The sequence below is a fragment of the Humulus lupulus genome, chromosome 2, assembly GCF_963169125.1.
Source record: "Humulus lupulus chromosome 2, drHumLupu1.1, whole genome shotgun sequence".
NCBI lineage: Eukaryota > Viridiplantae > Streptophyta > Magnoliopsida > Rosales > Cannabaceae > Humulus > Humulus lupulus.
Genome location: NC_084794.1, coordinates 78025435 through 78038158, shown reverse-complemented (window position 1 = coordinate 78038158; position 12724 = coordinate 78025435). Strand labels below are relative to the sequence as shown.

The 12724-nt window shown below is 39.0% G+C and overlaps 1 protein-coding gene and 1 long non-coding RNA gene across 2 annotated transcripts; one reads left to right on the top strand and one right to left on the bottom strand.

Annotated features, from left to right (window-relative positions):
* The first annotated feature begins 1537 nt into the window (after positions 1 to 1537).
* Positions 1538 to 2208, top strand: LOC133814433 (transcription factor bHLH18-like). The gene is made up of 3 exons (XM_062247393.1): positions 1538 to 1580; positions 1711 to 1745; positions 1897 to 2208. The coding sequence occupies exons 1-3, from the start codon at positions 1538 to 1540 to the stop codon at positions 2206 to 2208; spliced, it is 390 nt and encodes a 129-aa protein (XP_062103377.1).
* A 2260-nt stretch (positions 2209 to 4468) lies between these two features.
* LOC133816131 (uncharacterized) lies at positions 4469 to 5623 on the bottom strand. Its single transcript, XR_009885029.1, has 4 exons — positions 5474 to 5623; positions 5053 to 5220; positions 4805 to 4963; positions 4469 to 4584 (listed from the first exon to the last, which is right to left on the bottom strand). It is a non-coding gene; the product is annotated as an uncharacterized LOC133816131 (long non-coding RNA).
* Between the last annotated feature and the right edge of the window lie 7101 nt (positions 5624 to 12724).

Here is a 12724-nt window from a genome sequence, read left to right as displayed (position 1 = left end):
ACATTACATCTTATGAAGCATATTACATTAAATCTTTCATGTTTACAGAGGTTTAAGAAAATGGATAATTAATATAGGGTAATAATATTGATCCTCTAATCTTTTATAGGTGTATACAAAAGGGATACTAATCTTTTGAAGTTTATTAGATATACATCAAATAACTAACAGAAAATCAGAAAACATTCCAACCATATTTATTAATCAACCATCAATCATTATCAATTCAAAATATTCAAACAACACACAAGTTTTCTTCCTTATCTCGCCGCAGCACACAAATTTCTCAGAACCTACTTCACTAATACACACAATTTCTCAACCTTCCGTTATCACCGCAGCACACAATAATAATAATCTCAGAACCTACTTCACTATGGATGAATATCTAAGATATTTAAACTCCTCTAACATTTGCAAAGTATTTTAACAAAAATAAAAGATAACATACCTCTTGCAAAATGCTGCAAATAAAGTTCCCTCCAATTTGAAATCCAATGAAGCCACTAAAATGAAAGAAAAATTACATACCAATTAATAAACTATCAACATCATTCGACCTTTAATTAGGAGTCATCATTAAAAAAAATTACAACTCTTACAACCAAGAAACTATCCAAACCCACTATAGAGTCCTTGGAAACTAGAGCTCACAAAATAAAAAGAACAACAAAAATCTTAAATACAACGACAAGAGGCAACAAAAGCAACAGAAAAACTAATAGCAAAGGCCAACAATAATGCAACAGTTTGAAATAAAACCAACAAGAAAAAGAAAAGCAGACACAACACACATAGAAAGAACAAAAAACCAAAAACAGTTTGTATTCCAATTTAAAAGGATGAAAAAAATCAGATTTATTATCAATACAAATAAGGAAATGATAAATCCATGAAAGTTTGTTCTATCTTGAGCATTTTCTCTACAATAATGAATACCTTGAAAGTGAAAAAACAGCCAAATGAACCAAACCTAGCTGAGATGAAAATATGAGATCCCTTTATAAATGCCTCAGTTCCCCAAAAGGTAACAAAAATAAAAACAGGGTCAAGAAAAATAATAAGAAATCAAAACAGTTATTATGCATAGGTTAAGCACACCATATCACATAAAAAAGCTGATGAAACTGAATTATGATTATAAGAAAACATAGCTTAAACAAGGCAATGTAACAAGGCAGAGCACAAAAATTATTGATTCAAATCAAATTAGATTACTGCTCAAATAAAAAAATAAATACTCAAACCACAATATCAATAGCCTACTCATTTTTATTCTGAAACACATCATATCACATATTATTATTATCATATTTGCAATGATAAAACTAATGAAACAAAATCAATGATTCAATGATAAAAAAAACAGAAAGAGAAATTGAAGGAAAGATGATAAGTAAAGTGAGAATTAGGGTTATAATTGGGAAAAAATATGAGTGGAGATCGCAAAACTGAAGATTCGAAGTACATACCCATGCCGATGAGAGCTTGAGATTGAGAGAGTGATCGCCAGAAATCGAAGAGAGTGATAGGAGAAATGGACGAGAGACACAGAGATGGAGAGAGAGACAAAATGGAATGTTAGTATTATATTTTTTTGACAAATATATCAAGGTTATTACTAAATAATAAATGTATATTAGTATGAGTTAGTTACGTTTTTTAAAACATGTTATTATTTAATGTAATTAAATGGTAAAATTCTTGTAGTGGCTCTTTCCATTGTGGTTCCAGGTCTAAAGAAGGTACTTACTGCTAGTTTTATGCCAATTAATTCAGCATGATATGACTATATAATCCTATAAGTTTCTTTTTATGGGATCTCAATACTACATTGTATATATGTAAAGCCATTAATATTTCTCAAATTTGTAAATGATGGTAAACTCTTAACAGATGGACAGGACTTCTGTTCTGGGAGATGCCATCAATTATGTAAAACATCTGGAAGAACGAGTAAAGACACTAGAGGAACAACAAGAAATGAAAACCGAAAACCATAAACCAGTCATTTTGATGAAGAAATCTCTGCTATGTACTGTCGAAGATTCTTTGTCTGATAATGACATGGTTATGCAGCCACTGCCTGAAATTGAGGCCAGAGTTTCCAACAAGGATGTTTTGATAAGAATCTATTTTAAAAATAATAAGAAAAAAGAAATCATTCCTTTTAAATCGAAGTCAATAATATTAAGTGAACTGATCTAAAAGCATGTTGCTTCATGCATTTTAATTTCTCATTAAGACCTGGCTAAAAGCAATCAATACAAAATATTACATAACCACTATGTCAAAAAGCAATCAGTTGAATATTTATATTAGATGAAATTAACGCATAAATGATCAACTCTTAATATACCTTAATGTAGCAACAAGGAAGGGGTGGCCCTGCACGACCCACTGCTGTGTCATCTGCCTTAGAAAAAGCAGCTCCAGCAAAAGTTTCTGTCAAGCCATATCCTTGGCCAATAGGAGCCCTATTTAAGCATAATCAACCAAAAAGAAAAGTATGCAATAATAAGCAATAGATACACATGAAATGAAAAATAACACGACCCATTGCAAGAATTTCACAGTGCATAGTTAGTCTAGCATGGAACTAAATATGGAAGTATTAGCATCTAAATGAATTTGGACGAGTGATTGCGTGCATATAATTATGACATATAACTTCACATGTGGATACACTAATCTAGTAGAGTTTGCAATCCAATAATTTAACCTTTTAATCGTATTAAATAACAAGGTTAAACCTCAAATTCAATTATTGTAAATCTCAAGAATATGAAATAATTACCCCATGCAGATATTGATGAAGCGTTGTGAATCCGCAGATAAAGGAGCTCCACCACAGAGCATAAATCCAATATCTCCTCCAAGTACAGAGCGTATTTTCTTAAAGATGATTAAATCCCACAACATTTTTTCCAGTCCCCAAGCCCCAAACCAGCTTCCTTCTACAAATCTGTTAATCAAGCTTTATGGCTGAGATGAGATGTTAGGAAGACTGAATTATTTGTAGAACAAATTTTGTGATGCTATAGGCTCTAACCACGAAATGAACTTATAAAGAACTTACAAGACAAAGTCACAAAAAGTAAACTTGGATGCTCTCAAGCAGTCAGTTGGATGCACAATATCAAGCCTCACAATATAATTCAAGATATATATATATATATATGTATATATACATGTATATAAGAGGCATTTACAAGAATTTGAACCTCACACCACTCACACAAGCAGTCACTTACAACTTGAGTTAGCCTCAAGTGGCATATATATATAAGGAATAGTTTTCCCTTAGTCCCAGATAGGGGTTAGCCAAGGTAGAAGCATCACAGTAAAAACAAAGCAAGTTTTCTCATTTAAGAAAGAATAGGAAATTAAGTGCCAAGGATTACATTGCATATGTAAATTGCTAAAAAAACGTATGTACTAGTTTATGGGATATATTTTTTTATCCAACAGTTGGTAAAGAGTAAGTAAAGGGAAAAGCAGACATAAAGAGTAAAATGGGCAGTTTGGTTGGAGAGAAAAGAGTGAAAGAGACAAGAAAAGTGAGACCTGCAATTTTTCTTTCTCCAGAAAAGGGGTGAGAACTTTTTGAAACAAGTGTAATACAATATTTCTATTTTGCCCTACATACTACAGTTACCCACATACCCCTATATTACCTATATTCTATTATTTGACCACTTTACCCCTCATTCTAGTTGCTTCTTAGGATGCAGTTTTATACATAAACCATTTAATGAAATGACTAGTGAACAATATAAGAACTCCCCACATGATTTCTATATACTCAACAGAATAAAATTCTACACACTGCCGTCAAAAAGTGTATTTTAGTAACAATGCATGCACAACATTTCTAGTCCCTTGATATGAAGAACCATATCTCATATCATATCTATACATGTATAGTGTATGTGAGAAAAGAGACATATTCTCAAATTTTGTTTCCACTCTCTCAATCACCAAATAAAGCAAAGAGATAATAATCTGATCCAAAGATACAATAAACTAAACGTACCTTTCTAGCAAATGCTCCAGCACTGATAGATTGAGGGTAAGCAGGATTTTTGAGGATCTTGATAAGTTCTGCTGCTTTTTGTCTGCAAAAGGAAAATTACGTTAAGTGCAAAATCTTTCCACCATATTATGTAAAACAATTTAGTCATTCACATGAGAAAGAAAACACATTATGTGAAAACCAACTAGGTAAGTAACATGATAATAAGCTAATTAGATAACTAGTTGTTGAATAAAAATATGTAGATTGATGGACAGAAATCCAATATTACTTGACAGCATCATTAGTTCCTGTAATCTGCCATATCAATTTAGAGATATGTGCCCTAGTTATTCAAAATACTAATTGAATAGTTAAACATTTTGCAACAAAAATTATGCACAAATTCTACATCAGACGAAACATCATCCACTAGATAGCTACAAACCTTGACCCCAAGCTGATGTTCACTGGTTAGCTCCATCAAACCTCCTTCCACCAATCCTGTTTCCTCCATCAAGTATGGCTGAATTTCAAGAGCTGACTCATTCTAATAGTCGTCATCATCACTAAGAGATAAATCAAGAAAATACAAAGTATTAATAGAAACTAGTGAGATCTCTAACAGTCAATGTGATATAACATAACATAGATATATCATAGAAGTCTGTCATGAATACACAGCAGCTGAATAAAGCTTTCGATGACAGAATAGGGATGCAAAACTTGAATTGATAAAAACATGGAATATAAGTAAAGAAAAACAATCAAGGCCAGTTAAATGCATACCTAACATAAAGGTTGTTAAAATTAAACCGATTAGCAGAAAGGGAGCTTCTATCTTGAGCTTCCTCATATGCATTGTCAATTTCATCCACCTCATCATCGAGGACACGCATTACAAATGGCCTAGAACTTCTTTCTACGCTCTTCACATTTGAAAATTGACTATACAAAATTTACAACTGAACGCTTAGTTAAACAAAAAAACACACATGCACCAAGCAGTTATCTAAATCACACACATACATACTTACCGCGATTGCACTTTAGTGAATGGCATTGGGACTTTGGAAGAGCTACTAAGTTTTGTTTACAATGCATTAAGCTCTGTTAAAAGAGCATCGAAGCTCCAATCAGGTTCAGGGTCGGCAGCAATTCCCTCAACAGTTTGGGGACAACGAAGTTCCAACTTAACAGCTCCCCTAAACAAATCCAAATTGATCCCACAGATTAGAAACAACTCATGATATCAACAGCCATTTGCTTATACGATTTAAAAATCATAATTTTTCAGTCAAAAAGAAAAGTGTCAAATTCGTATCTCTATTCCTAGATGATAATCAAACTATGAATTCCAATAAAAAAACTGCATTCTCTCTTTATAAATGTAACTGAATTACAGAAGAAAATTTAACCAAAATATGAACGATAGAAAGAATCAAGCTTGAAACTTACATTGCGTAAAACTTCAATTCGAAAAGCTTCGATTCCCCCAAATAATAAGGTTTCCGCAATCCACTGTATAGTACCTCCCCTCGTTCGTGGCTCAAAACGCAATCACCAACACCGAGTTAGGGTTTTTGGTTTTTGACCGTTGGCAGCAATACTACACTGGACGAAAGAGGTTATTCAGTGATGTCCAAGCAAACTATTTTAGTCCCTTCTTGGATTAAAAAGAAAAGAGAGAGAGTACTCACCATGAGTCAAGAGCAAAAGCTGGGCCTAGCCTCGCACTGAGAGAGAGCCTCCTCTGCTGGCTTGCGGACGATTTCGTCGCAACTCAATGAATTGGTCAAGAACGAGTATATCGCTGGGAGGTCCGATTTCGATAGCGGCATTACAAGCGAGCTTTCGAATCAGTGATTATCTGATATTAAATTGCAATCTTAAATTAAAAAAATACCTCACATAGACAAACGAGGTTAGAGTGCTCTTGCCTGGGTTTTTGCTTCCAGCAGGAGAAATGCCGTGAGAGAGAAGGAGGAGTTAGAGAAGGAGCAGCAAGACTTGCATGAGGGAGAAGGGGGAGACTGAGCAGCAAAAATCGCGTGAGGGAGAAGGAGCATCAAGAATCGTACAGATCGTGGTGATCCAGCGGTTGAATGGATTAGAGACATAGTGTGAGAGAGAGTGAGAGAAGGAAAGATAGTCAAGTCTGAAAGAGAGGGGCAGAGGAGGCAAATGGGTTAGACAAAATTTTCATTAGGCGCTTCTTTCTTTTTTATTTGGCGCCTAAATTGGCTGTGAAAAAAAATTAAACGTGTATTAATAATGTTTTTTAATAAGTGTTATTTTTTACTGTAATATATACTCAAAATTGTTGTAGTGTCAACCCCTTCCTCAGCATCAACTGCTCCTTCCGGTCAGAATGATAGCGTGGGGGAAGCAGATGTAGTGCCGGCAGGATTAGCTACTTCCTCGGCAGCCCTGGCCTCACATTTACCAAGCTCCTCTACCTTAACCTCCTTCGTGAGAAAGTTGAGGTTGAGAGGCTTGTTTAGCTTCCACACCTGATAAAAGCAGTTGAAGCAGATCTCCTCGTAGCGAGTAAGATCAGCTTCTTTCTCCTGCTTCAGCTCCTCATTCTCGCGAATCAGTCCCTCATTCTCGCGAGCCAACCCCTCGTTCTCACCAGTCAGTTTCTCTAGCCGATCAGTCAACGACTTGTTGGTTTAGGTTAGCTTATCATTCCCATCAGCCAACCTCCTAAGAGACTCCTCTTGCTCAGTTACAGTCTTCTCTGACCACTCTAACTTGGATTTAAGATCCTTTTCTGAAGAAGTCAAAGCATCCACCTTAGCTTGGGCCTCCACTAGTTGATCATTTAAGACCTTGATCAAATCCTTGTAGTCCACTGCTCGGTGCTGAGCATGATTGATGGTGATGAGCGTCTACATGAAAAACAAGAGGTTACTACAAGTATTAACATAAATAACAAACTGTCTTGTGGTAGAATACTTACATTCGCCAACTGAGCAGGCCTCTCTGTAAGACGACATCAACGCTAAGTCGAGGGAAGGACTCAAAGCTTTGAATCGTTGAAGCGTCGTGAAGAGTCTGATCAACCACTTCCTTCCCGATAGTACCAGCAGTGCGGAGTGCCTCACTCAGGCCGGTCGGACGAGTAGGGGTTAGGCTCGCCGAGGAAGGGAGCAAGGAAGGGGTCAGCTGCGGGATTGCAACTAACCCCTCGAGTTGTCTCCCTTGGCTGGGCGGTATTGTCCTCGGGACGTTGCTCGGAGGAGTGGAGACACTTTCTTCTCCAGACTTCCTCTTCGGGGCAGGAGGGGCGTTGAAATGTCTGAACATCTCTGGATCTGCAAAAGAGGAAGCACAAGATTTGTTAGTAAAAAAAATAAAGCAATATGTGGATAAAAACATTACTACTACTAAGCAGTTCTATTGATCCCATATAACCAAGTTATCAAGCATATCACTATGACTACTAGACCTGAGTTGAGGATCTGATCGAGGAAGTTGTCCTCGTCGTCGGATGATGAGCTCAAGTCCCTCTCAGGCTGGATGGCTTTTCCCTTCCCAGACTGGGTGGGAATAGCAGGTCTGCGCTGATCCTCTGGCTGAGGCTCCCTAATGACGAGATTGTCTGGTCTACGGGAGTGAGGAGATGGTCCAGGAGAGAATTGATCAGTCATTACCTCAGTGCCAGCATTGGATTGATCAGTTGCATTATTTTCCTCAGTAGTGCTCTCGACTGTGATGTTTTGGTTACATGGTAGCAGGCCCACCATCTGAAGGTTGTCTACAGTAACCAAAATTTTCACATCCTTCTCCTCGATACACATGTTGGCCAACTCCTCTACTCTCTTAAACATCTCTTTTGTGGGCGAGGGTTGCAGGAATGGACCCGCATGTGTAAAAGCCAGGTTGTTGGCTTTGATGTCTGACATGAGAAAATACTCTGTATAGTATTTCCCAGGGTTCGACTTGTGATCGATGCCACACAGGTATTTAACCTCGTTATGCCTATGAAAGAGGTGGAAAAAACCTGTGTTCTTATGGTTTGGGTTGGTTCTGAAGTCGAACAAGTAATGTATCTCGTGAGGAGTAGGATCATCCCAGCCTTCCATGTAGTAGAGAATGTACAGGGCAGACAACGCCTGAATCCCGTTAGGAGCGATCTGGAAGGGAGAGACGTTGAAATAATCCGTTACTGGCCGGAAGAAGGGGTGTAGCGGGATGGTCGCTCCTGCATATATATGGTGCCTAGACCAGGCACAGTACGGTCCGCCAGGCTTGTTAGCTCTCTGGTGAGGGCGCGAACATATAACATTCACCCCTTTCAAGCCCAAGGCTTGGATGTGTTTGTCAAACATCCCGGGGTTGAGTTTTGTAGGCTTGGCGGTAAACCAAGAAGGTGTTTCTTCTCCTTCCTTCCTTGATTTTTGGACAGCCAGATGCTGGATCTCGGTAGCGAATTTCTGTGTAATTTTTCTCCGAGGTTTGTTTATTTTTGGCGTCTGGTGGGGTGGTCTCGAAGAAGCTACAGTGCGGACCTCACTGCGTTCCACCACTTTTTGTACCGCTCTGCGGGCCACTTGAGGATCCTGGTCCTGCAGGAGTCTGTTGGACTTCTTTACCCTCATTGTCGACTATTTAGCTTGATGAAGATACTGCTCTTCGTGAAGAAAATATAAAGCTAAATGGGGGAGGATCTTCTTAAAGCGGCGGAGGCGATCTTCAAGAGTGCGACTGTCAGGAGACTTTGACGAGGAGTTGCTGCTTTGAGGGGTGTCGATCAACTGCAGGACGGACGTATCAGAATTCGTGTGGTTGTCACCTCCCCTATAGTCAAAGCGATTCATCTACAAAAAATAAAAATGGGGAGGTGAGTAACCATACAAATATAAATCAATAAGAGAAATGTTTATTTTTCTACTTAGAATTTTTTTTTGTCTAAGTAGTAAAATTTTAGCATGCATGGAGAAAAAATAATTTTAGTGCCTAAAAGTGCCTAAAAAGTGCTTAAGGTCCTTAGAATGAGCATGAACTAAAAGTTTTGGAAATAGGCAAAAATTTTGGTCCGTGTGTGCGTGCCTAAGGGGCTCTCCGAGGAGCCCATGCTATGACCGAGCGGACCCCTTTGTCCAAGGGGCCGTGCCTTGGTCCGAGAGGCTGCGTGCAAGTCCGAGTGGATGCGCGTGAGTGTCCGAGGGCTGGTACATGCATCCGACCAGCAGCAGCTCCAAGCGTCCAAGGGGTCGAGACGTCCGAGCAGCAGGGTGTGTCCTCTAAGCGGATGAGCGCGAGGCTCGGTGGCTGGGACGTGTCCTCCAAGCAGCTGGGGAGTGGTATCCGAGCAGTTTACAAGGGCCCTAGAAGGTGCATCCGATCGGATGTGGTCGTGCATCCGAGGAGAAGAAGCTTGGTCCGAGGAGCCGCGCCTCATCCAAGCTGAGCGTCGCATCCGAGGAGCTGTGCGCCTGGTCCGAGGAGATGCGCGCCTGGGGTCCAAAGAGAGGCCAATAGCAGCAGATGTCCGAGCATGAGCCCCTAGTCCGAGTATGAGACCCTAGTCCGAGCCCAAAGCCAAGCATCCGATCAGACTAAGGTGTTCAAAAAAACAAAAAGAGTAATGGCCAATCGGTCATGTCCCTTACCACAACCCAAACCCTAAGCCAAAAAAACAAAGCCGTAAAATTCCTAGCACAAACACATTTATTCACCCAAAATACACAACCACAAGATCAAAATGGGGAAATTGAAAGGTTTTCAAATGTTCTTGAGACCATAAATACCCAAAAACCCATATTCATGATTTAGGTTAAAAAGACTCATTTTTCTTTAAATTTCTATGAAATTGAAGGTAAAATTGAGTTACCCATAACCTAAACAACATCAAAACAGCCACCAAATACATTATATCTCTGAGATTCACACATAGATTCAAGAAAAAAATGCTCTATGAAGTTTCGACCACCACTTGTATTTTTCATGGAAATTTTTGAAAAAAAATAACAACAATATAAGAGCATGGAGGGGAAGACTTACCCAATCTTGAAGAGACCTTGGAGAATGCTTGAAGAAATGAAGAGCTCCTCCTTGAAGATCTTTGCACTTTCGGCCAAGAGAAGGGAAATAGAGGTTTCGGCCAAAAAAGAAGAAGAAGATGAGAGGGATCTTTGATTTTTTTTGCTTTCTTGTGTGTGTGAAGGTGTGGGAGTATAGGGACCTATTTAAAGGAAAAAAAAGTGGGAATTACCACTTATTTTTGGACCCTTGGAATTCCTGGGATATTTTTTCTCCCCACGATTATGAGCAGTTAATTGCAGTGATCGTGGTCTGTGGAGTCGTGGTCTGTTGCATGGCGGGAAGATGAACATTTGATTTTTTTTTAATAGTGCCGTCAGCTGTGGAGAAATTTTTTTATTATGTGAGACATCATATAATAAACTTGGGGGGCAAATGTTATCCCCAAAATTTGAAAACGATGACGTGGCAATAGAGATGACAAATGGCAAGGAATGGTTGGGTGACCTGGCTTAGGAGTGACCCGATAGACCAATGAATAATTTTGACTGGCTAGAGAAGTGTCATGACCGACCAGGCATGACCTTATCCGACCAGTCACATGTTTGTCCAACCAGGCATGACCTTATCCGACCAATCACATGTTTGTCTGCCCAGGCATGACCTTATCCGACCAGTCACATGTTTGTCTACCCAGGCTTAACCTTGTCCGACCAGTCATGTTTTTGCCTGCCCAAGCATGACCTTGTCCGGCCAGTCACATGTTTGTCTGCCCAGGCATGACCTTGGTCAACTAGGTATGACCTTGGCTGACCAGGCATGAACATGTCCGACCAGCCAAGTGCATGTCTGCCCAGTCAAGTGCATGTCTGCCCAGCCAAGTGCATGCCTGCCCAGTCAAGTGCATGTCTGCCCAGTCAAGTGCATGTCTGCCCAGTCAGGTGCGTGTCTGCCCAGTGAAGGTGTGGTCGACCAGCCTGAATGAGATATGGATCGACTAGACAGAGCCGGGCTATGCAAGAGATCCCAGAAATGGCTTCAACAAGAATCGGTCTTGGCTTGCACGAGAATCTCTCATTTATCCCACGAATATAGTGTACTGTTATATTTTGAATATTATTGTAAATTAAATATAATGAGAATAACAAAATATCCCGATTATGGGGGATATCATCTGTACGATCCTGAGCCTATAAATACAAGGCTTATGGCTTCATAAAGGGGACTTTTGAACTTTTGGTTCGAATTCTTATTTTCTAGAGAGAGAGAGAGTACTTGTATTTGAGAGAATTCTTGTATTCTTTTAATTTGCACTGAAGAAACCCAGTTGAATCAGGTTCATCTGATCTTGAGTGCAGATCTATAATCACAACTCTAAGTGGATTAGGCTATTACCAACACATTGGGGCTGAACCACTATAAAAATCATCTGTGTCGTTTATTTCTCTTGAAGGTTTTTATCGTTTTTGACGTCTACATGTCGTTGGCCAAAAACGCGGCCAACAAGTATGATGGCTTATATTTACTCCCAACTTATACTCCTTTATTCATAGAATCATGGTAAGCTTAAAATATTACTTAAAATTTTGTTGCACAAAAAATTATAATATTGTGCCTTTTGATACTTGGTTATCTCCAAACTTCAACTTTTTTTTTTTCCAAAAGTTCAAATAATTTTTTTTAAAGTTGTGTAGATTTTCCCCGAGCTCGTGGTATGGTTATATCCAACACATATATGCCCCCAAGTAACCAAGATATAAATATTGGGCTACTTTTAGCTTGGGTTTGAGCTTGTTTTATAATGCAGAATTAAAAGTTGTCCTCTTTCCAAATTATACTCAGAATTCGAGGTTATCTTCTTTTCTGATATCAATCAGAATTCGAAGTTGTCCTCTTTCCTAATTAAGATTAGAATTCGTGGTTATCTTCTTTTCTGATCGTGATCTCTTCATGAAGAAGTCTTTAACAGTGATCCCTTTGAGAAGCAATCTTTGTTCATACCCCAAGCAGGTTTGGTTATACCGAGTATGGGACTAGAATATTCCTTTAAGGCTTGTCTTCGGGGTTCAACTCGCGAATTCATCTTTGAGGAGCATCTCCATTTATTCTCCTTCCAATTTGGGGTCGACTTTTCTCTTGTCTCCTTGATAGAAGATTACCTCGGTAAACCCTGAGTTGGACAAAGATGTCGGATTGGAGATGAAAGGATGAACAGATAAGCCTAACAGAGTTTTTCAAGCAAGTTTACATGCTTGACATTTTTTATCCCTGTTCATGTCTTAGAAGTAACCTTGGGCGAACAGGTCCCTTATTGCCCTTGCTTCATTAGTCTGTTAGCATTGTGTTTGCAAAATATACTTCTTTTGCAGTTGTTGAGCAGAGTATGTCATCATGCCATAAGCGAACAAGTTTATTCTTCATTTCTGTTCATTCTCTATGTACATTGTTGGAGGAATAAGCTTGCTTCTTTCTTCCATCGGGTGACAAGTGCAAGTAAGTTTAAAGATGACTTGTTTAACTTTGCTCGGGAGTTATCTCGATAATGCGTATCAATTAGCTTGAAACCTCATCAGCAAAGATTGCAGGATTTTCCTTAGAATGTATTCATAAAGTCTTGTTCGCCCCATGTGTGCATGCATGGGCGGACATGTTTCATCTAAATGCGAAACAAGCTGCAAAACTTTCAAGCTGTGTTCATAAGCTTTTGGTCCAACCATC